At 39.9% G+C, this 27449-nt stretch overlaps 1 protein-coding gene across 3 annotated transcripts in view; it reads left to right on the forward strand.

Annotated features, from left to right (window-relative positions):
• LOC134219719 (dmX-like protein 2) overlaps positions 1-27449 on the forward strand; it is an 88542-nt gene that overhangs the window by 51620 nt on the left and 9473 nt on the right. For all 3 annotated transcript variants that reach the window (XM_062698556.1, XM_062698554.1, XM_062698555.1), the window contains 6 exons: positions 14884-15009; positions 15069-18366; positions 20823-21092; positions 21154-21270; positions 21501-22059; positions 22119-22218. In XM_062698556.1, coding sequence (XP_062554540.1) covers positions 14884-15009; positions 15069-18366; positions 20823-21092; positions 21154-21270; positions 21501-22059; positions 22119-22218 — 4470 coding nt within the window. The remainder of the gene's footprint in view (positions 1-14883; positions 15010-15068; positions 18367-20822; positions 21093-21153; positions 21271-21500; positions 22060-22118; positions 22219-27449) is intronic.

Raw genomic sequence — 27449 nt, forward strand, 5'->3', positions numbered from 1 at the left:
AATGAAATGCCACGCGCCTCTTTGTTGATTGGTATGAGTGCAAATATTGTGTAACCTTAACACTCACCAAAGGGGTGTGGGTGTGGCTACAGATGGTGTGGGTCGTGCGGTCATCGTCAGCAGCGATCAGATTAAATTTTCTTGTTTGAAGTACTGAAGTACTGAAGATTAGCTAGAATACTGAAGATTAGCTACCATCAGTGAAAGCAGCTCTTAAGCCACAACTTGAGGCGAGGCGAATTTTGATCAAAGTACACCCGATTCTGTTTTTACACGTTTTTTTTTACTTCTTCTTATTGGCATTCCATCCCCACACTGGGACAGAGCCGCCTCGCAGCTTAGTGTCCATTAGGCACTTCCACATAGACCTGTGCGCCGCCGCGACACGCCGCCGCCCCGGGGGTTTTACTCACGCCGCCGCCGCCGGCGATTTTGAGTCGGCGCGCCGCCGGTCATAATTTTGCCACGCCGATGACCAATAGCAATAAAAAAATCAATTAACTTCGGTCGAGTCGATAACGAGACACTGAACACTGGCCTAACAGTTGAGGTCAAAATACGTATCTCTAAAGCAATAATAGCAATAAAGCAACACATAGTACTAAACTCGTCTTATTACAATTCAAATAAGATGTTAAGGTGGAACTCGTCAGAATTCAATTTCAAATCTACCAAAAGTGATGGTGTCCTTAAGTCGATGTAGTGACATATAATATCTTGGTTAATCAATTAGACCCAGGATTTTTTTACGCGGTTGGAGTTCATTAATTTCTCGGTTAACCCAAATTTTTACGGCTTTATAAATACCATCTGAATTTTCTTTGATTTTTGTGAATTTTTTCGTGGGGTTAACTCATTGTTTCATTGACGCTGAAGGTCTTAATCGACTAAAACCAAACCGTGTAAAAAAAAACCTGGGTGGAGTTGGTTGATTAGATTGAGGCTTTATCTAGTAAAATAATATATAAATTTTTTAACTGATTTTTGGAATTCGTCTAAGTCAAAGCCTCATTTCTGTCGGGCACCTAAACTTGTATGTGACGTGACTCGCAAAATATGTTTGTTGTGGCACATATGCCTTCGTGAGGGCCTGAATACATGGCCAAAGCTCCACCCCAATTAATATACGATCTGGCATTGTTGTAGGCAAATCATTGCAGCTCAGCAATGTAAAGTTTAGTAGAACATTCATTATCTTGATAATATTTTCTTTGTGTCCCGAATAACAAATTTTAAATTTTAAATTAATTTTTGAATATGAAAACCGCGTTGTATATTGCGAGCATCAGTTGAAAGCTCTTCTTTTTTATTAACTGCCACTGTAAACCAGAACTGGGAAGTTGTCGCCTCGCCGCAAAGTATTTGATAAAATTATTTAGTTGAATCGTCAGGCAGTTTTAAACATTACGAAATTTTAATTTGATTTTATTTTTTTGAAATTGTTTAATGCTTCATAGTAAAAGCTTCAGGAAATGTTTCTTCAAAAACTTCAAAAATATTCTAAAATATTCTTCCTTCGGAATTTCCTCCAGGGATTCCTTCGGAAAATATTCCAGAAATTACTTCGGAAATAAATAAAGAAATTTCGTTGGAAATTCCTTCAGATATTCCTCCGAAAAGTTTCCTCTAAATTCTTTAGAGAATTACTTCAGACATTCTTCGGAAATTTCTTTATGTATTTCATCGAAAATTCCGTACGAAATTCCTAACGATTTCTTCAGAATTTCCATTAACGATTTCTTCAGAAAATCCTTTACGAATTTCCTTAGGATTTTTTTAAGGAATATATACGAAAATGGTTGCAGGAATTCCTACGAAAATTCCGCTGGGAATTCCTTCGGAGACTCCTTAATGAGTTAGGAGTTTCTCCAAAAATTGCTTAGGAAATCCTTCATTTTTTAAAGCAATACTTTTGGAAATTTCAAAGAGAACTTTGCAAAAAATGCCTTCATGAATTCTTTCTGAAAATCTTTCAGTAATCTTCTTCTTATTGGCATTACATCCCCACACTGGGACAGAGCCGCATCGCAGCTTAGTGTTCATTAAGCACTTCCACAGTTATTAACTGCGAGGTTTCTAAACCAAGTTACCATTTTTGCATTCGTATATCATGAGGCTAACACGATGATACTTTTATGCCCAGGGAAGTCGAGATAATTTCCAATCCGAAAATTGTCTAGACCAGCACTGAGAATCGAACCCAGCCACCCTCAGCGTGGTCTTGCTTTGTAGCCGCGCGTCTTACCGCACGGCTAAGGAGGGCCCCAGTAATACAATCTGATTTTTCTTTGTTAAGTTTTTTTATGTCTTTGTTTCAGCCCAAGGCTGGCTCGTGTCGTAGGAGTTTTTTTTTGTTTAGTGTTTATATTATTGAATCTTTCAAAAATTTGATTAGTAGTGGACGTAATTTTTAAATTATTTAAGGAAAAAAAAATCTGGAGGAATACTCAAGCAAATTTTTTGAGGAGTTTTTGAAGAAATTCATGAAGTTTTTTGAACGGTGCAGGAATTTCCAAATGAATTTTTGAATACATTTTCTAAAAAGAATCTGAAAGAATTTTCGAAAATAATTCCAGAAAGAACTGCTAAATGAGTTTTTGTAGGTATTTCTAAAAGACCTAGAGGAAATTCCAGAGGAATCCATAAAAAAATCTGAAGGAATTTTTACAGAAAATCTCAAAGGCTTGTTGATGGGTAGAGAGAAAAGGTGCGAAATGTTCTGTTACTAAAGTCGATTCGATGGATACGGGGAATTGACTGATATCCCATTGTTATTAGCTGTTTATGGAACAGCTTCTTGCAAGGGCCGCTGTTGTATAATTGGTAATACATCCATGGGTTCATGGGTTCAAGTCCTTCCGACAGCCGAATCTTTTTTCGCAATTTATCATAAAAAAATACCTTAAATGGCAAACTTAACTGTGTGTATAAAAATTGAACATCTTTTCTGATAAACGAAAAATCTGACTTACCTCACAAGTCATTGAGCAAGAAAAAATCTCAAAGGCATTTACGAAAAAAATCCTAATACTTTATCAGAGGAAATGCCTACTGGTATTTCTGAAGTAATTCCTAGAGTTCTTCAGGAATTCCTTCGGGTTTTTTCATTAATCTATTCGCAATTTCCTCCAGAAATTCCTTTGGATTTTCATCCGGTAATTTCCTGGGAAATTGCCTCAAGGAGTTCTACAAAACTCCTCCGTAATCGAATTCCAGAAAGTCTTCCGGAAATTCTTTCGGAATTTCCTCCACATATTCCTTCAGGAAGGAAAGGAAAACCTTGGAAAATTCGTTTAGGTATTCTTCAAAAAATTCCTTAAGAATTCCAAGCAACTTTAAGCAACTTTAAGCAACTCCGACAATCTTAGATTTTCTCGAGAATTCCGTTGGACATTCCGTCAAGACGTCGTTCAGAAATTCCTCCAGGGATTTCTTTGGAAAATCTGCCGAATTTTTTAAGGGTATAAATCTAGAAATTAAATAAATGTTGAAATTTTCAAGATATTTCTCCAAAAATTCGAAGGGTTTCTAAGAAATATTCCAGAACTTCCCTCAGGAATCCTTTAAGTAAAAACTTCCTCCAGGATTTTTTTTATTAAATTTCTTTGGAATTCCTTCAGGAATTGCTTTGTAGAATCCTCTACAATTTTTTCAGTAATTCCCTTCGGATATACCTTCCAAAGATCCTTCACAAATTTCTTTTGAAATATCTACAGAAATTATTTTTGAAGTTCCTTCGAAAATTATTTTAGAATTCCTCCAAAAATTCTCTAAAAAATCCTTCTGAAATTCATTAACGGATTCCTTTAGAAATTTCTTTAGGCATTGAAAATTTGCTAATTTTCTTTTCGGAAATTAATTTGGGAATTGCTTCGGAAGATTCTCTTAGGAGTTCCTTCGGATTTTTTCAGAAATTACTTAGCAAGCTACTTGACAATTTTTCCTGCAATCTCCATAGGAATTCCTTCAGAACTACCGTAGAACTTCCTTAGAAAATTCCAGTATGTTTGATAACTCCAGGAAGAATTTTTTGGCCATTTCACTCAGGATTTCTTTACAACATTCTCCATTTCTTGTGATTTTTTTCGGGGACCTCGGGAATTCATTCAAAACCCCTTTAAATTTTTTTTTGAAAATTTCTTCGAAAATACCTTCAAAAATTGCCTTTGGGATGCATTCAGAAATTCTTTTAGGATTTTTTTTAAATGTCTGTAGGGATTTTCCCAAAATTTCTTTGAAAGGTTCCTTCTGATTTTTCTTCGGGAATGCTTACCGCTTCCGTCTTCAGTTCTTCAGGAAAATACTTCGAAAATTTCAAAAACTATTTCATTCCTTAATAAATTACCGAATGAAATCCAGCAGGAATATTATATGATTCTCAAAGAGAACTTGAATGGATTTTACCTAGAACACCTACATGATTTTTCGCAGAATTTCTAATAGGGTTTTACCAAGACGAGCTCGGCCCCGTGACACCTATGAGTAGAGTTTTCTAAATCTTTTATAAATAGGTGTCCAACTAAAAATCTTTCCTCTTCCTCAGCATTCCCAAGGACGTGGCCAGGGCAGATGTCACCTGTTGTAGAGTGCCTTGCTTCCATCTAAGAGATGTTTGTACCACCTATGAATTGCTGAATGCTAATGCTAGATTCTCAAGGAATAACATTTTCTAAGTAAATATGAATTTAAAAAAAATCCAGGTTTCCTCCAGAAATTCTTTCAGGAACTCCACTAAGAACTTTTTTGGCACATTTTTTTTTTTTTATCTATTGTATTTATTTGACAGGCTCAGGCGTGTATAACACTTAACGGAGCCGAGACTCTTAATGATATTTACAATCGATATCATCTTATTATCAACAGTTAGTAAGGGAAAGGGACAAAGACCAAGATACTCGTGGCGACGGTTATATTGCGTAATTTGGTGATGGACGGGGTTGGGATTTAGGTTTGAGGTATTTCAGCTGCTTATCCGGGTTTTTGACGTCATGTATGATTTGGCGTAGCGTCGTGCTCGAGTTATTGTTCGTCGGGGAGCATCTTCCGGATGGCCAGCGGTGCATGGTGCACGGAACAATAAGACAGAGACAAGAAAAAAAAAACTGGGAAAGAAAACAAATTAAAATATTACACTTTGATGTCAGACAAGCAAAGAAAGGCATAGATGGCCTGCATATAAACCACATCGTGATCTCCCAAAACATCTCTTAGTTTTGGCACATTTAACTAAATTTAAGGGATAATTTTCATTTTGGTTGGCCATCGTGTACCAGTAGTATTACTCAGCCAGTGCGCATTTTCAGTTATGTTAATTTCAACAACATTTTGTAATCAGGTACGTCAGCAATTGACTATTGAATGTGCTGTTTGATTATTGGCAACCGTATAATATTTCAATTTTCGACATTTTTGTTTCATAAGGGCAAAAGTCGCAAACGTAAACATTGACTTCTTTTGCTGATGTCAGGAAGATTAGAGACTTCTGGCGGTATTTTCAACTTCCGTTCGATAGAAGGCGCGGAGCGCCACCAGTTCCAAGTGGTTGTAAGCTGGAAGCGGTTCTAGTTGTTGAGGAATTTGCAGGAAAAGGCATTGTTTACGTTTGCGACATTCGCCCTTATGAAACAACAGTGTCGTTTTAACTGAAGACGATTTTTATACGGGTTATTCGTACTGCGTGAATCCAAAAATCCGCGTTAAGTTATTTTTTCAGCCATTGATTTTTTCATCCACGCCGGTTCACGCCGCCGCCGCCGCCGCCGATAAAACCCAACGGCGCGCCGCCGTGACGCCGCCGCCGCCGGGGCAAACATGACCACCACGCCGCCGCCGCCGATTACATGACCGGCGCACAGGTCTATCCACAGTTATTAACTGCGAGGTTTCTAAGCCAAGTTACCATTTTTGCATTCGTATATGATGACTAACACGATGATACTTTATGCCCAGGGAAATCGAGATTATTTCCAATCCGAAAATTGCCTAGACCGGCACCGGGAATCGAACCTAGCCACCCTCAGCATGGTCTTGTTTTGTAGCCGCGCGTCTTACCGCACGGCTAAGGAGGGCCCGTGTAATAAAAATCTTATTCAACATTTTTGTTGCTCCATTTTGCATGATTCGTCGAGAAATCATGATACTTTTTATACACGAATTTTGTAAAAAAAAAAAAAAGAATCGAGTGTACATATTAATCGCTTGGTAATAGCTGATAGTTTCCGTCGCTAGCAGAATCACCGGCGCGCGTGAGGGAAAGACGCAGCAGAAAATTATTCGCATGGATAGCAGCAGTAGTAGTCAAGCGAAATCTCCAAAATTCTATTTTTAGTGTAGGTAGTCTGCTACTTGTTTCAGGTTTTATTTCCATCCATGCGAATACGTTTTTGCAGCTTCTCCTTCTGACACGCTTCCCCTTTCTGATTTTACTGATTTTACAATCTGCTGTCGCCAAGCGATAATAATTTGCACTTTACACAAACTTCGTCTCGGCTAAACCTTCGGCTAAACGCGGTTAATTTGCACTTTGACCAAGCTGTCCTTGTATAAAATGGTGGTCCTGAAAAAAAAACAATTTATTGGTCCTGCAACAAAACCAGATCCAGAGCCATGCAAGAAATTTTACTGCAGTGCCGCTGACACCGACGATAGCCACTCAATAGTTTGCCGCTTAAGGTGATTATAGAATGAAGCCAGAAATCGACCATTTTGTAAACCACGTGCTTTTCCAATATTTTTTTCAAGAGCACGAGATGAAAGAACCATAACGCGTATGGGGCTGAAATAATGAAAGATCGTTTGCTTAGTTATGCTGAACAATCATAATTTGAGTTTCGGCACTGTACGAAAACCATTACGCCAGATTTGGGCTTTTGGAAATGTATGTAGATAAACGTGTGGTGAATTTTAAATTCACCACGGGCTTCATTCTATAATCACCTTAACCGCTACAGATACAGAAACCACCCCCTTCGATGCTAGGACCAACGCCATCGTTCTATGCGCTCTCCGTTTCCTGGCCGTGACCACTCACCGTGGATCATCGTACAGAAATGACACGCGAGCGCGAATCATGGGCCTTTTTATACCCGGAGAAAATTAAACGGTATGTCATAAAGCCCGTAACTTACATCATTCTGATGTCCGTGTTGGGAATGCATGAATGTGATTAATTGGTTCTGATATTTTTACTGGGCAGGTCAAGAAATGAAATTTTCAATAGTTTATCGTAAATAATCAAAAGTTTTAATGAAATTGATATATGAATCTCGAAAAGCCATTTAAAAATAAATGTTCCATTACGGTCAAAATCTTACATGATTTCAAGACGGTCCCCAATTTTAGATGCTGATTTGACATCCAGTACCTTCGGGTAAGACGTTGTCCAACGTCAAAATTTAAAAAAATAGTCTCAAAACTTTTTTAAATATTGGTGGTCAGTTGTTTGCCTTCACTTGCATACGTCGGACGTGTTCATATCAACTTACTCGCTATCGTTCAGTCTGTGGAAAAAAAGGCACGGTGCACGAAAGAACACTTTAATAATTGATTTTGGTGTCCTTCCTTCTCGTCCGGAAGTTAGGAGTGTACACCGGTTTTGGACAATCAAATTGAATTGCAACATCCCGATGCCAAAAGCATACAGTTGCATAACTTCCGTAACTGTGTGCTTATCAAAATGGTCAGTAAAGATATTGCATCGCGCTTCCAGTTGGATCACAACTGGAAGAGAACAATGCTTTGCGCGGATAAAGAGTTTCGCATTCCAGTATATGTCGATTGCGAAGCAGTGACTCTGCGGATACGTGGCCTGCCTCCGTCAATGAATGATTACATGTTAAAGTTTGGTGAAATAATTTCAATTAGAAGTGAGACTTGGAAACATTATTTTCCAGGCATCTCGAAAGGTGTGCGCGTGCTATGGATGAATTTGCTCCGCCCCATACCGACTTTCATCACCATAGAAAACGAGAAGTCCATGGTCTCGTACTTAAACCGACCTAAATTTTGTCGTGAATTCAAGGAATTAGCTCATCCGAGCAGAAAATGTACGAAACCACAATCAAATCTCAACCAGAGCTTAAAATATTCATCTTCATTAAGCAACTTCGGACCGAATATTGACAAACATCGCATGAATATTCAAAACATAGAATGACATAGTCAGACGACTACTCCACGAACTCATTCATTCGACTGTCACTGAGTGTGTTTACTATGTGCAGAAAAAAACATAATTAGCATTGTTTATGTTGATGTTTACCGTTGAAAGTGCCTCGCGGATGAAAATCGGATTCAGTCCTGTGTGATAAATCACTTTACTCATTTAAAACGTGTTCAGATTTCAGATAATTTATCAATTTGTAAAATGTGCATAAATATTCAATGACTAATATTCAACTGAATATTGACAATCCAGAGCCGACTATGAATGTGTCGGAAGTGAACTGACAAATCGGCACCAACATTTCAAAAGGGCGAAACTGCTTTTGTAAACAAAAGCTTCTCACGTTTCTGGTGGGCTTATTTGTGCTCACCCACGCAATCCAGCACCATTAAATGAAAGAAGAGGATTCGATGCTTCCATCAGTGGTGTCGGATTGCATGGGTAGGCGCAAATTAACCCACCAGCGACGTGAGAAGTTTTTGTTTACAAAAGCAGTTACGCCCTTTTGAAATGTTGGTGCCGAAATGAAGAAAAATGAACTTCACCAAAAATTTTCGATTATTTTACACTCTGATCTCAACGATGACAACGACAGTACTGCAATCAACCGACGAGTTTAACCGAACCGATTTTCCCCCGTAAAGCAGTAAGGGGTTGGACTTTTTTTGGATATCAAGTGTGATATCACAAAATAAAATTTGAAATCGAAAAATTGCGTTTATTATGCAGTTGAAGTAGAAAGTCGAACCCCGTACTGCTAAACGTTTTTAATTAAATTGGTCCTAGAATGTTTAAGAAGAGTTTTGAAAAACTTCTCGTATGGTTCCCTGTTCAATTTTTTTTTTTCAAATATTATCCTTCGACTTCTTTTTCATGCAATCTTTATTCGCCAATAGCCACCGAACGAAGACCGTACCTAAACAGCGATCCTACAACTAAAGAACGGCATCATCAAAACGAAGAGGACTGGATTGACATTGAGGACAATAGGGGAAGGTGGGGAGACTTGATCCCCGGGGAGACTTGATCACTCCCTGTTTTATCGAGAATTAAAGTAGTTTTGTTCTAGCGAATTTTTTTGTAAAGATCCTCTAGACAAATGACCTTTATGTGATGATTTTTTTGGATTGACAACCTTATTTATTCTACAAGGTGGTTTGTATGTTTTGACCTTCCCAAAGATTTTTTTATTGGCCACGCATAATTTGAAGAACTTTTCATAACAATGACCAAATGCTTTCGTTTTTTCACAGCACAAAGCCATAAATATGCTCAATGATCTGTACTGATGTAAATGTCAACATTCCATCAAAGTTTTAGGATATTTGGATTTGAAGTTAATGCCTCAATATGGACATCCCCCATTAGTCACCCATACAAAAATATGGCGAAAAAATCAAAAAAATATAAATCTGTTTTCAGGCTTCTATTTTTTTTTGTAGCTTTGACAGATTTGATGAAGGGTTGGCAGGGAAAATTATTTATTGTGTAGATATCATTAAAAAGGGATCAAGTCTCCCCAAATTTTAAAATTTGCATGTGCTGTCAAATTCAATAACAAAAATCGTTCATGTATACGCACAGCAATTCGAAAATTCCGCGTGTTTTGAAGGAAAAATATTTTTAAAAAATTGAGGGCACCTTTCCAATTTTATCAAAGCAAGTTCTTGGAGAGGGATCAGTTTCCCCGAATATTTTAAAAGTCGATTTTTGACAGCACTCCAAAAAACGGAATGTGTATCAATAACAACAATAATTTAAGGACTATCGCGTATGTTTATTTATTTTTGTCTGTGATCAAGGAATGTAAAATAACAACATTGCCAATGACAACGACATTATCCTCTCTTGTAAATGTTGGGACAAACTCAACTCGCAATAAGGGTTTGTCCCAAACTGCAACAGAATAGGACAATTCTCGGGAACTTTTTCAAATCGGCGTATGTAACATTTTGATCAAACTGAGAAAATGGACTTGGAAGTTTTCAGATTTTATTTTTATTCCTATTTAGAAATTAAACACATTTATCACAATTGAATTCACCTCAATGATACATTATGGAAAGGTTCATCGTCACTGACTCTGAAATCTGCACTGCGTGTGAACATTTCAGTTATTTTGATAAAAATATATGTTACAACGTTCTGCAACAGATGAATCACATACGTAGTTTTGATAAGTTAGCATGACTGAGGGTATGCTACTTTCGTCGAAATGTTACGCTGCTCCGTACGCTGCATTGTTGATACGTCGAAATGTTGCGTCAAGTTGAAACGTTTCACCGCACATGCGACAAAAAATTGCAACACTTACAACACGACGTAACAACATTTGCTGCAGAAAAACAACGTAAAATGTTTTTCTTAACGAAAATCAGAAAATTCAAGCATCATGCTTAGTTTTGAAATCAGTGATGAAAAAGTACAAGCAGACGCACGTTTTAAACTATTTAGTTATTCGAAAAAACGTTTTAAAGTACATTTTCTGCTAAGCGGTGTATGTGCAATATTTTCAACAATGATGTTACACCGTTTTGTAAAAAATTGATTTACATTTTTAATAACACATTTTCAAGTAGCTTTGAAGATATACACATTTTTAGATGAATTTGATGCCATATGCTGTTGAAAACGGGTTTGTTTACAATTTGCGACATACGCCGTTTTGAAAAAGTACCCGAGAATTATCGCCTGCCACGCATTTTGAGAAGTAGTCGGTTTCCGATGCTGTTTTTGGTTAAATTATTATCAGTTATCATAGATTAGACATAAACTTAACCATCTGTTGACATGATTTGCGTTTTACATCTAAAATAAACAAGTTATCGCAGTTTGAAAAGTTCACAACAATTACCTCTCCATGTTTGTTGCAAATAAAATGGAACGCAACAATGTCTTTATCCTTTGCAGATGGGGACAAAGAGTTATCGCTATTCTCTTTTGTCGCTTGTTTTTTGCATTTTTCAGCGACAATTACATTCCTTGTCTGTGATACATCGGAATTCAGAAAAGGGGATCAAGTCTCCCCAGTCTCCCCTAATACATACATCTAATACATCATCTTTTTTTTCTTGAGCAAGGGTAAACGGAAATCTGCCAACAGACACCTGAGGAAGTTAACTTAACTGTGGTCTGTATCAAAAACCCGCAGCCCACCCGCGACGTTTTTCTTGTCGGGGTGAGCATGGTGTTCACTGCATCACCGTTGTCTGTACTGCAGCTGCTGGTTTTGTTCAAGACACCACCAGCGTTGTTGTTTCTACATAATCTGTTAAGACGCTGCGATGCTGGGATGCGACTCTGTTGAAGACACATTGTAGGCCACAAATAGCTCCATGCATGCCATAATTTGTACGACGAAAGGGCAGCCTCAACATATGGCTGTTATGGAGCGTGCGTGGCTGGACGTTCAGGTCTATTTGTTCCAACGTAGCTCCACAGTCGATTCGTTCTTGAAGGATATCGGCGATCATAATGGCTTTGTCGACATCTCTCCTTGAGCGAAGTAGCTCCAAGTTGATCAGCTGACATCGGCTTTCGTTACTCGGTAGGCGAAACGGATCCAGTCAAGGTAGCCTACGAAGCGTGAAACAATGGAAACGGCGTTAAACAGATTCAATTCTCTCTGCACCGTTGTTGTAAGACGGACTCCAGACAACAGAACAGTACTCTACTCTTCTGCTTTTAAACAGTATATGTTAGTGAAATTCTTTGCAACTCTGAAGATGAATCCAATAGTTCTGGATGCTTTGTCGATGATGAATGAGATGTGTTGCTTGAATACTAGTAATGATAGAACATTTGGCCGGGTTTACCCGAAGCGATCTAGTCGAAGTTGCAAGAGCTGACAAGAAATATTTTAAGGTCATTTGCGTAAGACAACCGAGGGCATAACGAGGTGTACATCGTTGCAATAGATCAGGTAGATCAGTGGACCTAGGTGACTCCCTTGTGGTATAACGGATGGTGCATGATTGTGAGGTACTTTATCAAACGCCTTTGCAAAATCAAAGTAAATCGCGTCAACCTGTTGGTTTTTGTCCATCGTATTTTTCAAACTACTCACGAAAGACATCAGATTAGTTGTCGTGGACCGGCATTTGACAAACCCATGCTGATGCTCGGAACAGACTCTCTAAGAAATATAGCATTTAACTTTACTGATGTATGACAGTCCTTAAATTATTGTTGTTATTGATACACAATCGATTTTTTGGAGTGCTGTCAAAAATTGACTTTCTAAATTTTCGGGGGAAATTGATCCCTCTCCAAGAACTTGCTTTGATAAAATTAGAAAAAGATGCCCTCAGATTTTTAAAATATTTTTTTCTCAAAATACGCGGAATTTTCGAATTTCTGTGCGTATACATGAACGATTTTTGTTATTGAATTCGACAGCACATGCAATTTTAAAATTTGGAGAGACTTGATCCCCTTTTTATGATATCTACGCAATCAATATTTTTTCCTGCCAAAACTTCATCAAATCTGTCAAATCTACAAAAGATTAGAAGTCTGAAAACAGATTTATATTTTTTTGAATTTTTTCGCCAAATTTTTGTATGGGAGACTAATGGGGGATTAAGTGTCCCCATATTAAGGCAATAATTTCAAATCCAAGAATCCAAAGTACAGATCATTAAGCATTTATGGCTTTGTGCTGTGAAAAAACGAAAGCATTTGGCCATTGTTATGAAAAGTTTTGCGTGGCCAATAAAAAAATCTTTGGGAAGGTCAAAACATACAAACCGCCCTGCAGAATAAATAAGGTTGTCAATCCAAAAAATAACTCACCACATAAAGGTCATTTGTTTAGAGGATCTATACTAAAAAATACGCTAGAACAAAACTACTTTAGTTCTCGATAAAACAGGGGGTGATCAAGTCTCCCCGGGGATCAAGTCTACCCACCTTCCCCTACGTGTGCACGACTACATTTGAAGCTGGGTACCTTGCGTGGATACGGCGTTTACGCAGTTCGAAAAAAAAACGCTACGTGGGCATCGGCCCTAAAGGTTCTCTTATGAGGTTTCGGGAGTAGTCAATGAGGTCTTCCGCATTTTACAGTCTCAATAGAAGTTTATTTGTGAGACATTATGAAGAAAAACCCAGATTAATCCACCTAGCGTTGGTGGTGCCTTTCTCGCATTTAGTGGAGACACCAACCTTATATGGGGTTTATATGGTCCGATGTACCATTTTCTTCATAACTTTTAAACGCAATGACCGATCGTTATAAAATTCAATAGTGATCAACAAGGCTTTGTTCCCTGTCGAATGAAACTTGTTGCGAGAAAATCGGTTAAGTATTTCTATACGAAAAGTTGTCTAATGTTTTTTATAGCTTTTGTGCACACACATACGCACACACATACACACACACATACACACGGACAGACAGACATGTACTCAGCTCGTCGAGCTGAGTCGATTGATATATAATACAATGGGTCTCAGAGGCTTATATAAAAAGTTCGTTTTCGGAGTGAAATGATAGCCTTTCGGTACAACTTAGTTGTACGAGAAAGGCAAAAACTGTCACATGACACGTTTTGGGCTAGAAACTAAAATATCCTCTCCTAAGACTTCCCCGAGGACATCTGGGGACATCCTAGAGACGCTCAGAAGCACTTCAAAAATTCCGAAAATCACTAATAGAACCAGTAGATGTGGCTCTGTTATCAGGTAATGTTTGAGAAAAAACAATGTGAAAAAAAGTTTTCATCGAAATACCTCAAACGGCAAATCGTAGGTATCCCAACGGAATCTAAAATATTTCCGGAATCTAGACGGAAACTACCGTCGTCGGGGGTGACAATATGGGTCAAATGGGGGTGAGAATGGGTCACTGTTTCAAGTACTTAGAATGCTTGTAGAATAGATTGAATGTATCTGAGGGCAAGAAGGTTAAAATATAAACGACCTTTTTGAACGATTTTGCTATCCGACCTCCAGGCTGCCGGTGAGAGCGATGACCCATTCTCACCCCCAGACCCATTGTCACCCCCGATAGCGGTACTGTTAAATATTAAGTATGGCTTCAGTACCTCATTATTTTATATTATGGAAAATTTATACAAACCAATCAGGTATCAGAACGTCGGCTACAGGAGCACGTTCACCTCAATTTGGGATATGTGTGCGCCTTAACAGCCTTTTTCATCACACACATGGCGGAAAAGTGCAATGTCTACCCGGTGAGTGGAACTGTTCCATTCTCAGCTCACGTGAATAGACGCCTGCACCTGCTCTACCTTCGAGGAGGGTGCCGTCAGTGTAACAAGCAATGCTATTCGACATACTTCTTTCCAAATATTTAGATGTCCACTCATCCCGCGAGGGGAATCGTGCTCAGTTTTTTTAGTGTAAACTATTTTTAAGTATTAAATGTGGCTTCAGTACCTCATTATTTTACATTACGGAAATTGTATACTAAGTAAGAGTATTCAGACAGATTCAGAGTACAAGCTTTATCACTTGACAAAGAGTATTTTCATACGAACCGTCGATAGACTACTCATATAGTGGGAATCAGATGTGTGAAGTTTAACATCATGTAACTCTATATCATGTGATAAACCTTGCGGTTTGAATAGCCCGTAGGGTAGTTTAGAGTTTGTATATATTTCGAAAATGTTGCACTGTAGTATATGATCGTGGGTAATCAGTAATTGATAGTGATAAGTGTTCCGTTTCAAACATTTGATTAAAATTAACAGATTCCCGAAGAATTGACACTGGATTACGCGGAAATAACATCGATTCCGCCATTACCGCTGTGGACTCTTCTGGCGGCTGACAAAGAAACGATTGGCACAACAGCGCAGCAAAGCGAAGATGTAAAGGTACATTATTCTAATAATCCAATCTACAACGAATGTAGACTAACCAATTTTGTTTTCAGGATTACAATGATCTCTTTGAAAGTAATGTTGTTGACGAGTCACTGGACGATTTGCTTGAAGATGAACCCGATGTTAATCGTCACGCGGATCGTCGTTCTTCCCTACCGGAACGACATTATTTGTCGCATTTCGGACCACGACAAGGTCAACTTTTGTCTCGCTTACTGACACATACCCATCTTCCGGGACTTTCATCTCTTGACCAAATGCATCTGCTGGCACTTGCTGATACGGTGTCCACGTGCAATACGGACTTTGCCGAGCGGTTCGCGATTGACGCTGCTAAAATTGCCATTGCTAAGGAAAATCTCACAGGGGTACCAAATACCGAAAACGTTTCTACCGACTCGTTGGATGATCGCGGTTTGCGTTTCCTGCTTGCCATGAAGCACTACAATTATCTGCTCCGGTGTTTACCGATCGCCCAAAGACAATCTTTCCAAAGACAAGGGGTGGGGACTGCAAACATCGTTTGGGCATTCCACTCCGAAAGCGAGGAGGAACTGCTCAACTTTATTCCCTCGTATACAAAAGGCCAACCAAAGTGGCACGTGTTGAAGGAGTTGGGTGTTGGCTGGTGGTTGAGAAGCAATACTATACTGAGACAGTGCATTGAACGCTTGGCGAAAGCATCTTTCCAAGCCAACCAGGACCCATTGGATGCTGCACTGTATTACATGGCTATGAAGAAAAAATCAGTCGTTTGGGGACTTTTCAGATCGCAGAGGGACGAGAAGATGACGTCTTTCTTTGCAAACAACTTTAATGAGGACCGTTGGCGAAAAGCTGCTTTGAAAAATGCATTTGCTCTGTTGGGTAAGCAACGATTCGAGCACGCAGTGGCATTCTTCCTGCTTGCGAATTCCCTAAATGATGCTCTCGAGGTATGTTTGACCAAGTTGCAGGATCTACAGCTGGCGCTAGTTATTACTCGTTTGTACGAAGGTGAACATGACGCTACGCCGCCAAGCTTTAAAAGGCTTCTGTATGAAGAAGTTCTTGGCTGCGATAAGAATGGTGAGAATCAAGATCTTTGTCGTGCACATCCAGATCCGTTCCTGAGATCCATGGCTCTTTGGATCCTAAAAGACTATACTGGAAGTTTGAGCACTCTGTTGAATAGCAATACTGGCAGTATGCATCCGCTATTTGATGACGATAACGCTGCGACTACTGCGGATGGATCTCATGCCACTAATCCAAATGTGTTTAATTTCTACGTCTATCTACGCACACACCCCTTACTCATCCGTCAGCACATTGCTTCTTCAGCACAAGACAAGAAACGTGCTCAAGTGGTTCTCGCCGGATTCAGTTACGGCAGTGAAGCAGCATCTTCGACGAAGCCCAGTGTAGCTACCGATAAGCAAATCCAATTGGAAGATTCCATTACTCCCTTGGAAAGGCAACTCTATTTCACAACGGCTCATGCACATTTCAAGGCTGGGTGTCCGGCTCTTGCTTTGGAAGTGCTTAGTAAGCTTCCGTCTAAGGTCATTGACCAGGACTCTACCAGCCAGCTACAAAGTCCCAATGATACCAAAACACAGTATAATTCAATCGCAACAGGTATACTTGACTGGAGCAAAACTAGTCAAGTCGATTCTGGAAAGGAGACTTCAAATTCAATAGATTGGGGTGCACCAGCTTCCTCTACGGCCGTTGATTGGAGTGCGCCTGCTGGTGGATTCGATTGGGGTGCTCCAGTAACATCTCAAGCATCCAACAGTGCAGATGACTTTAAAATTGAGTGGGATGACGATGAGAAGAATGAAGACGATGAAGATAGTGACGAAGGCATTCAGCTGAAAAAGACCGACGTTGAAGAAAAGAGTGACATTATAGAAGAAGAGGAACCGGACTCAAAAGGCAGCTTGGACATCATGGCCCAACAGCTCAAGTTTATTGCATGCTTGAAAATTCTCATGGAAGAACTATCAACACTTGCTACTGGATTTGAAGTTGACGGAGGTCAGCTGCGTTATCAACTGTATGTCTGGTTGGAACGAGAAGTCGAAGCACTGAAGCAACTTTGCAATTACAGTAGTGGCGATTCGGACAACACAGCAATTGAGGACAATAATACAACTGATGCAATAGATCGAGACACTCCGGTGTTGGCAAACAAATTCCCGCATGATAAACCTACTTTGCATGAAATTCTAATTCAGGAGAAACAAGACTTTGAAGCTAAAGTACAGCGTGCAGCTAGAAGGAAACGTTGGTTGAAAGCCAACGAAACACTACTGAGAACCTTGTTAAGTTACTGTTCCCTACATGGTGCCAGTGGTGGTGGTTTAGCGTCGGTTCGAATGGAACTGGTGCTACTGCTGCAGGAACTTCAACAGGAAAAGACTCAGCAACAATTGCTAAGTCCTCTGCCTTTCCCCACTACCCTGCCTCTATTAAGTGCTTGCGTGGCTGGCAACAAGACAGTTATTGCTGACCCCTTGCGATATCTGCAATCTCACACCCACGATATGTTACAAACCATGGTAGACATGAGAAGTCCGCCACATGCTCAACGCACCATATTCCCGAATGGTATATTTGTATTACGAGATCTAGGGGTTGCCCTTTCTGCTTGTATCTACCAATCTCTCTGCGACTCTGACACCTTCAGCGTAAAGCAACTAACGGTCAGCGAAGGATGCCACAGTCCAGGAATGGAAACCATTGCCAAATTAAACGCCAGCTGCCAAAGCACGCATCTAATGGCAAATGCTGCCGCACACCAAAGACGACGCAAGTATTCGACTGACGAACCACTCGCTGTAAGTACGCCTCCTTCCAAATGGCCAGGTGTAACCAATCTCCGGGCGCTTCTTGCGCGCGAAAAGGACGAAGACACACCTCGGTTGAATGTTCTGCTGTGTGAATCATTCGTTGCCACCTACATGGCTCTTTTCGTGTACGCTCTGACCACCTGCGACTGTCACATATTGTATCGATTGGCTGGACAAAATTTCACAGACTACACATGGTCAACGCTGTACGGCGGAGGCGTTAAGAAACTTCTCCGTAAGGCTACGTCACATGTGCAGGCTGCACAACAGGTCGTACACGCGCAGGTCCAACAAGAAAGTCTGGAAAGCCCGGTGGCCGATGGAAGCGTCTGGGGGGCGGTTACTTCACTAACGAAACAGCGAGTGAAACTGAACATGAAATTGCTTGGGCATTTCGCTGGACCGCAAGGTCCGGCTAATATGAAGGAGGATAAGCCTACTTATCGCGAGCAGTTCGTTCCTCCGGAGATGTCGATGGTGGCGTACTTCCTCACGAAGCCGATTCCGAAAGGTTAGTATTTAGAGTATCTAGCAAGCGAGGGGTCGTGGTCATCAAGGTTCGCCAATAATGTGAAATTCCGGGCCATCTGGTCGAAAGTCGTTATCCCTCTTCTTTCTTTCCTCTTCGTTTACTTTGTTTTTTTTTTTATTCTCCTTTTTCTGTCTTCTTTCTTTCTTCTCCCCTATCGTTCTTATCTTTTCTTTTTTTTTTTCTTCTTTGCTTCTCTTTCTTTCTTTCTTCTTCCTTCCAACTTCTTATTCATATTTCCTTCATCCTTCGTCCTTCTGCTTTCAACTTGCTTTATTCTCTCTTCCTCCTTCCATTTTTTCTTTCTTCCATCTTACTTATGCCTTCTTCTTTCTTTCTTTCTTCTCACTACTTCCTTTTTCTTTTTCCTTCCATATTATGTCTTCTTCCTTCTATCTTCTGCCTTTTTCATTCTGTGTCATATCTCACCACTCACCACATATCATCTCTCAACAAGTCATCTCTTCCTAGGTTTTACTAACTACTCATTTCTTACTTCTCACCACTTACTTTTCTCACTTTTCATTAGAGTAGAGTGGGGCAAGAGTGCGCGTGGGGTAAGAGTACGTTTTCGATTTTTTGAAGTAATTAAAAAAGATAAACTAGCAGCACTGCATCAGTTTGACAGGTATTCTGACCAACTAGTATCATGTGTAATTGTAAACGATTTGAATAAACAACAAGGGAGATAAAGAGTTAGATAACTTTTTGGTCATTTTGCTAAAAATAATTGGGTTTTCGCAACTAGTATTTCATTACCATATATACGTTCAATCAGGTGAACATTATACCATATCGAAAACCTATTGTATAGAGTACTTTATGGTACAGAACACCAATCCGGTTGATTTTCCAAGAAGTCAAAACCATTACTTGAATAATTTTTGGGACTGTGGGGTAAAAGTACGCAGGAACGGGTGGGGCAAGAGTACGCATATGAATCTTCAAGTTATGATGTCAAACCCGTATCCCCGGCCGAAATAAGACTTCTTCCAAAGCGTAAAGATCCACAACTAAGAAAAAAGGGACAGAATTCGAAATTATCACAAGTTTTTAGGATAAGTTGAAGTAATTCGGTGTTAGAGAGGACTTAGCGAACAAAGCACTGAAGCGAAATAATGAAATTGTATTAGGACTTGGTGTACACCTGAACATAGTACAAAAACACAATTTCATCTAAATGATAATTTCATTTAATCAAAAGAAACATTCATAAACTACGCAACGTTTGGCTGGGAGGGGTTGCGAGATGTGTGGAGGTCCATATAATTTTTAGAGGATTCATACAAACAGTGTAAGATAGGGGGAGGGGTTATGAAATAGCCAAATTTTACGTTACGTGATTGGTGGACTTTCTTTAAGGAAAATGCCTTTGTATACGCCACACGAAACCTGATATATATTTTTACCTCTGTAGTTTTTTCTATATATAAAGAAACAATGGTTTTTCGTATGAAAGTGCACATTTTTAGGATCCCCTCCCCCTTTAAGAGTTACGTAATCTTTAAACATTCGCTAATATATGCTCATTAAACATCAATTAAATGTTATTAACTCTTATTTGTGTTAATATATACTTAAAGCACATGATTGGATAAATGCGTACTCTTACCCCACCCGATGCGCACTTTTACCCCACCGGTGGGGTAAGAGTGCGTTTTTCACTTGTCTTGTAATAAGGGTTCTACTAAAACGAATCTCAATAATTTCAATATGTTTTCCACTGGGCAACATAAAGGAAGAGTATATGAATCATCGACACTGATTTGATATGCAGAAGCTTGCTTCATAAGGGCCACATGATCGATTGAAAACTAAGTGCGTACTCTTGCCCCACTCTACTCTACTTACTTCTAACATCTCACCACGTACTTGCTATTAATCACTTCTTACATTTCACTACTCAGCACTCAGTCTTTATTTCTCATTACTTACTATTAACTTCAAACATATCATTTCTCACTTTTCACTATTCATTTTATTTTTGAATAGCTCACTTCTTACTTCAGATCAAGACACTCATTTAGGAAACAAATTTCACCTTTTCGGCCAAACGACATACGGCCAAGTGGCGTTCGCCTTAATAACCCTTTCGACCAAACGGCATGCGGTGTAATGATCCTAAACCCCTTTTCAGAAAGGTGAAATTTCTTGTGAAAATCAATATTGGAATTCTTTATCGTAGTTTTTTTTAACATTTTTTGAATTTCTGGAAATATTTCATGAACTACCTATAGAAATATTCCTACGAAGCCAAAGAAACTTATTCAGCAGTTGTTAGGTACTAATAGCTCACTTTTTTCTGGTTACAATCAAATCAAATCACACAACTATCTAAAACGCTCCCCTGACCTTGTGTTCTAAAAAAATAATCTCAAAATTTTGATTAGTTACCAAGTTATATATGAGACGTGTGTCCCTTCGAAATATTTATTAAGGTGATCCCGACGAAGACGACTACGATTCAGCCGATTCTGCCGTGTCCGATTTGGACGATGATGAAGACGACGAGGATGTGTTCAACGACCCGCTGAACAACGATCCCAAAGCGCACCAGGTTTCTGCTGCTGTCAGGAAGCATCGACGTGAAAACACGGAGCACTCCAATCCAAATTCCTATTCCTGGTGTGTGATGCGTTTGGCATTGATAAGGGTTGCACAAAATCATCTACAGACGTTTATCAACGTGGCTGGGATCGAGATGCAAGGTTGTGTTTACTTATTCATAACAGATCATATATCTACTTATCATTAAACATGTTTTCACAGAACTGCCGGTTTGCAGTCCATTGATACATGGAATCCTTCGATCATTATCATCGTGGCAAGATTTGCTAAAAGAAGATTTAGAAAATCGTGGTCCCGCATCGGTTGATTACATTCCAGGTAACGCTATGCTTTAGATCTGTCAATTTTAAAATAGTGCTCACTATTCAGGCCAAAGTACCTTCATAAATTTCTTCTTCAAGTATTCTGCTCATAAATTCATAACAGTCCCATGTAGAAAGAAAATCAAGCAAACGTAGGACTGTTATAAATTTTCGATCAGTATATTGTCCTTAGCTTCTGATTTCCAAAATACGTTTAGTTATTTAATTATCTATCGCATTCCACAGGCTGTTTTGTTGAATCTGAAGCAAAAGGGCCAGCAATACACAAGTATCGGTCATTGTTGGAAAAGTCTAACACCCCGTTTAGCCCATGTCTTTCATCCGCTGCACCTGCTCGTAGGCTGTGGAACTATCTGGTACGTATCGAGCTCGTGCAGGACATCTTTATTCGATCAGTATTTGGCAAGAAGAAACCGTCGCCCAACGTAACCGACACCACGATCGGCTCGATAACCAACTCGGCCAACGATTCAGGTACGCCGATCGGAAACGAGTCCGCAATGCCGCAAACCGGTGGACACACGCAACTACACAACATTCCAGAACCCGTTCGAATAATACATAAGGATCAAGAGCAGATATCCGCATTTTGTCTGAATCTGGTGAACCCAGGTTTGCTGGCGTTGGCCACTCCACGAGAGGTCCAAGAAATGGACATTTCTTTGCTACTCGAGTCGCCTAACTGGATGGAAGATGAGTGCGAAATGGACATCATGAACCTTACGAAGGATATCGAAACGATCGCGTCGAGCAACTTTTTGGTGATACAAACCTCCACAGATAAGTAAGTGATTTTTATATATTCAAAGATGTTTTGTCACAGTGGTCAAATATATTTTACAGACATTTAGTCAACGCCAGTATCAACGCTGCACAAAATTTCGGTGTTCCATCTAGTCCCCAACCTGGCATTGCAGGACAATCTGGACGAGGCGCGTCCGTGGTAAGTCAACCCCTGGAAATAAGTGTCATGCTTCTCATAAGTAAACGATCTTTTGTGTAAACTAATTGCATACCTCTCTTTGTGAAATAACACTGGACACACAAAAAACATAACAAATCTATTTGAGTGCTGCGTGATTGAATGGATGTAACTGTATTGCTGATTCATCTGTATAAAATAATCATTATCTGATTTCTGCTTTCACAATGATTGTGGGTTATGTGTTATCCGTCAGGTACCTGGTGTGTGATTCAGAGAATCCCAATAAACAGAGATTAGGAACACGACTGACAAAATGACGTCGTGGAGAAAAATATATGATTTGTTCATCGTTTGGCCAGTGTATTCATGTCGATACTAAATACGTATGCTTGTGAGCGCTTACTGAAAACAATCTTTCATTTTCAACGAAATTGACTGCATGTAATCGCATAAGTGTCCCATACGAATAGAAAACTCAGCAAAGATGGGACAACTATGCGGTTACAGGCAGTTTACTTTATGCATGAATTAATTTTTTAAAGCATCATACTGCACGGGGAAACCCTGCCAACAGGGATACCTATTGATTGTGAAGTATCTCTTAAAAAAAACCCAAAAAGTTTGTCTGCTTGTAATACACAGGATTTTGTTTTCAAACGATTTTTTTTCGCTCGTATTTTGGATCGTGTGACTTCAATTTACGGGCCCTCCTTAGCCGTGCGGTAAGACGCGTGACTACAAAGCAAGACCATGCTGAGGGTGGCTGGGTTCGATTCCCGGTGCCGGTCTAGGCAATTTTCAGATTGGAAATTGTTTCGACTTCCCTGGGCATAAAAGTATCATCGTGCTAGCCCCATGATATACGAATGCAAAATGGTAACCTGGCTTAGAAACCTCGCAGTTAATAACTGTGGAAGTGCTTAATGAACACTAAGCTGCGAGGCGGCTCTGTCCCAGTGTGAGGATGTAATGCCAATAAGAAGAAGAAGAAGACTTCAATTTACCACCAAACTCTTCGAAACATGTTTCAAAAAATCTAGAATAAATGAAAAAAAAATCACATGATAATTAATGTGCGTTAAACATTTAGGATAAGTGGAAAATTGAGAAAATGTAAATCGTGTAAAAACAGAATCCAGTGTACTGTATTTCATATTAATATATAAAATGTTGGCTAATGTTTTCCTTGCTTTCCTGCATATTTTCAAGGACAGACAGATATTTGTAAGTTCATCGAGCAGTGACGACTGGCATATAACAGCGTGCGTACCGAGTCTCATATAAAAAGGTCCGTATTTGGACTGAACCTATTATAATGGTGTTCGGAATAGTAGCAGCAGAGGCCGATTTTCAAACAAAATGGTCAAATTTGACATGCTCTAACTTTGTTCCCAGAATACCGATTGAGCTGAAATATTAGCAGTGAACTACAGGTATAATCAAATTTACATACTGAAACACATTAGGCTGAATACTCATAAGGCTGAACTCAAAAGGCTTAAATCTTGAAAGGCTGAAAGTATAAAAAGGTTGAAAGTATCAGAAGGTTGTAAAGTATCCCAACCATATGAGTTGTTGTAACCAACCAAGTAAAAAGGTTTAACAGTAAATAATGAATCAAAAGTAAAAAATAAAGAATAAAAAGGAAAGAAGAATAAATAAGAAGAGATAAAGAAAAAGCATGAAGAATAAAGAAAACAGAATACATAGATTGGAAGAAAGAAGAAAAAGGGAAGGAGGGAAAAAGAAGAAAGAAGGAAAATAGAAAAAGGAGGAGGAAAAAAACGAAAGAAAGAAGAAGGAAACAAATGGAAGAATGAAGAAGTATGAAGGATAAAAATGAATTATGAAGGAACAAAGAAGAACGAAAAATGAAGGAAGAAATAAACAGGACGAAAGAAGAAGGAAGAAGAGAAAAGAATCAAAGAACATGGGACAATGAAGAAGAAACAAGAAAGAAGAAGGACGAATGATGGAAGAAAGAAGCAAGAAGAAGACGAGGAACTAATAAGAAAGAAGGCAGAAGAAAGAAAACAGAGAACGGTAGAATGAAATAAAAGACAGGAACACCGTCTTCGACCAAAGGTCGTACAGACTGAACAATTAATCCGTAGCATAAGACAACGGACTTGACACATAACACCCAGTGTGGACCAGTGGGGAATTTTTCGATCGCGAATAGTTTTCTTATTACCGGGGAGTGAATCGAACCCACACTCCATAGCACATGCGTTTAGACAGACGATTGACGTCGCTAATCCACGAAGCCCAAAAGGAAGAAGAAAGACAAAGAAAAATGAAAGAAAAAGAAAGATAGAAAAAGGAACAAGGAAGGGTTAAAGAAGAAAGAAGGAAAAAGAAAGAAAAGAAGGACCTCCGGTACTTTCCCTACTAAGCTACGAAGGACCTCCGTCGTCCTCCGCAGCTTAGTGAGTACTGATGAAACTAAAGTCCCAGCACCGGGCACGTAGCCGAAATAATTCTCGCAATACATTTTCAGAACTAACTCTCTCATATGTATTTTAGTACAATGCCAACCAAGTAGGATCAGGATGAGTATTTTAGTATTGTCTGGCTCCTACACACTTGCTTCATCAGCAACTGCGCTCGATGAAGTAGGGTTGTGTGAGGTTGTGCCAGTTGGTCGTCAGATCCCAACCCGACCACATAAGCGAAGAGAGATCGCCACTCGAGTTCAGTACATTCAAAGTTAATTGCCTATGTTCCGGGTATTAAGCCACCCAGAGTATAAATTAATTACTATGTCTGAAACTCGATTATGAATATGCACAACATGTGGAAAAGGTATTGGAGGGTAACCGCTCCCTTCGGTAGGGGTTGATCCCACGAAACCAGTACGCTAGACAGGTGCTATGAAATAAAGAGAAATGACGGAAAAAGGATCAATTGTCTATGTTTTACCTCCAGAGCATGGTGGGGTGCTCACTCGGAAGATCTCATCAAACTCTATAGAACGAGAGAGAATACTATCTGTCTTAGAGTACGGTTCTTTCTGCTCTCAGCAGATGAGTGCCACATAATCAAATTGGAACGAACTCAATGTCGTTATTTGCGTATTGCTCTTAACTGCATAACATGAGCCTGGAGGTGCCTGCTGGAGTCACTCCTTGAAAGCATCATTACTGGGAGCTTTCATTTAGAATATTGATAAAATGTGGAACAAGCTACATATTTGTCTTAGAAAACTTCGATAATATGCTTGAACTGGTTTGTCGGTCATAATTTCTGAGTTTTGCCAACTAATATCATAAGATCTTTGTCTCCCACGTTATAATCCACCTTGACGTCACTTAACCAACGACAGTGCCTTCATTGAATACGCTATTCAAACACCGATAACTCCTTTAACTCCGGATACGCTATACCGGTGCTTTTAGCCAACTAAACCACAAAGCACCTCCGTCGGCCTTCGCAACTTAGCGGCTACTGAATAAGCCCGAGATTCCAAAATCGGACGCATAGTCGAAGAGTGAGCGTGAGTAATAATCGATGTTTGCGTATGGCTGCATGCGCAAAGGGAGGTGAAGTTTATGATAGACAAAGAGTACTCTTCAAAGCTGGCAAATGAATTTGTCACACAATAAACTTGGACGATGGCTATATTCCATGGTTCCTAAAATTTCTAAACGACCGTGGTTCAGAGGTCAGGGCTTATGTCGGGGTTTTATTCGTGTGATGTCAAGACTTATGTCCAATCCCTTTTTACTAAACGCACATCTCTACAGAATAAACCTGGTCCCAGGTCGATAGCAATCTATGTAGGTATGGAGCCGATGTGTAGCATACCGTGAAAGACATTTTCCGCAAGTGGCCACGATAATGAACTGATTCGGACGGCTATTCATTAATTTATTTAGTCTACATCTAAACAGATAACACTGAATCAACAATTTGATGTCACAATACACGGTTCGAGGCAGCATCTCTCCATCCTCGAATACGCCCCACGCTCGCCAAGTCGTTTTGCACCTCGTCTGCCCACCTCGCTCGCTGCGCTCCACGCCCTCTCGTACCTGCTGGATCGAAGGCGAACACCATCTTTGCAAGGTTGCTGTCCGGCATTCTTGCAACATGTCCTGCCCATCGTACCCTTCCGGCTATAGCTACCTTCTGGATACTGGGTTCGCCGTAGAGCTGGACGAGTTCGTGGTTCATTCTTCGCCGCCACACACCGTTTTCTTGCACACCGCCAACGATGGTCCTTGTACATGACACATTTGGTGCGGTGGCAAATCTTTTTTGGCCGCAGTTTCTTCTGGAGCCCGTAAAGGTAGACGAATTTCTCGACCACCTCGAAGGTATCCCCGTCTATCGTAACACTGCTTCCCAGGCGGGCCCTGTCGCGCTCGGTTCCGCCCACAAGCATGTACTTTGTCTTTGACGCATTCACCACCAGTCCAACTTTTGTTGCTTCTCGTTTCAGGCGGGTGTACAGCTCTGCCACCCTTGCAAATGTTCGCCCGACAATGTCCATGTCATCCGCGAAACAAATAAATTGACTGGATCTGTTGATAACTGTTAACAACCGGGCTATTGTTACACCCGGCTTTCCGCATGACACCTTCTAGCGCAATGTTGAACAACAGGCACGAAAGTCCATCACCTTACCTTATTCCCCCGCGCGATTCAAACGAACTGGAGTGTTCGGCCGAAATCTTCACACAGTTTTGCACACCATCCACCGTTGCTTTGATCAGTCTAGTAAGCTGTTATCGTCCATAATTTTCCGTAGCTTTACGCGGTATATACTGTCGTATGCCGCCTTGAAATTATTGAACAGATGATGCGCTGGGACCTGGTATTCACGGCATTTTTGAAGGATTATCCCTACAGTAAAGATCTGGTTCGTTGTCGAGCGGTCGTCAACGAAGCCGGCTTGATAACTTCCCACTAACTCATTCACTAATGGTGACAGACGTCGGAAGATGATCTGCGATATCACTTTGTAGTCGGCATTAAGGATGGTGATCGCTCGAAAGTTCTCGCACTCTAGCTTGTCGCCTTTCTTGTACATGGGACATATTTGTTTATTTTGATTTAATCTTAATCAACAGGCTATGACAGCCCCAATAATTGTTTACTAATTCTAATAAAAACTAACAGCAAACAAGACATTTTCGCATTTGTTTCCATGAAGGCAGAACAATAAACATCTTACACATTTACAAAAATACATTTACAAACTACATTTAACAAAAGTTGCAAATAATATGTTGTTTCACGGCTCC

The sequence above is a fragment of the Armigeres subalbatus genome, chromosome 3 (assembly GCF_024139115.2).
Source record: "Armigeres subalbatus isolate Guangzhou_Male chromosome 3, GZ_Asu_2, whole genome shotgun sequence".
Lineage (NCBI taxonomy): Eukaryota > Metazoa > Arthropoda > Insecta > Diptera > Culicidae > Armigeres > Armigeres subalbatus.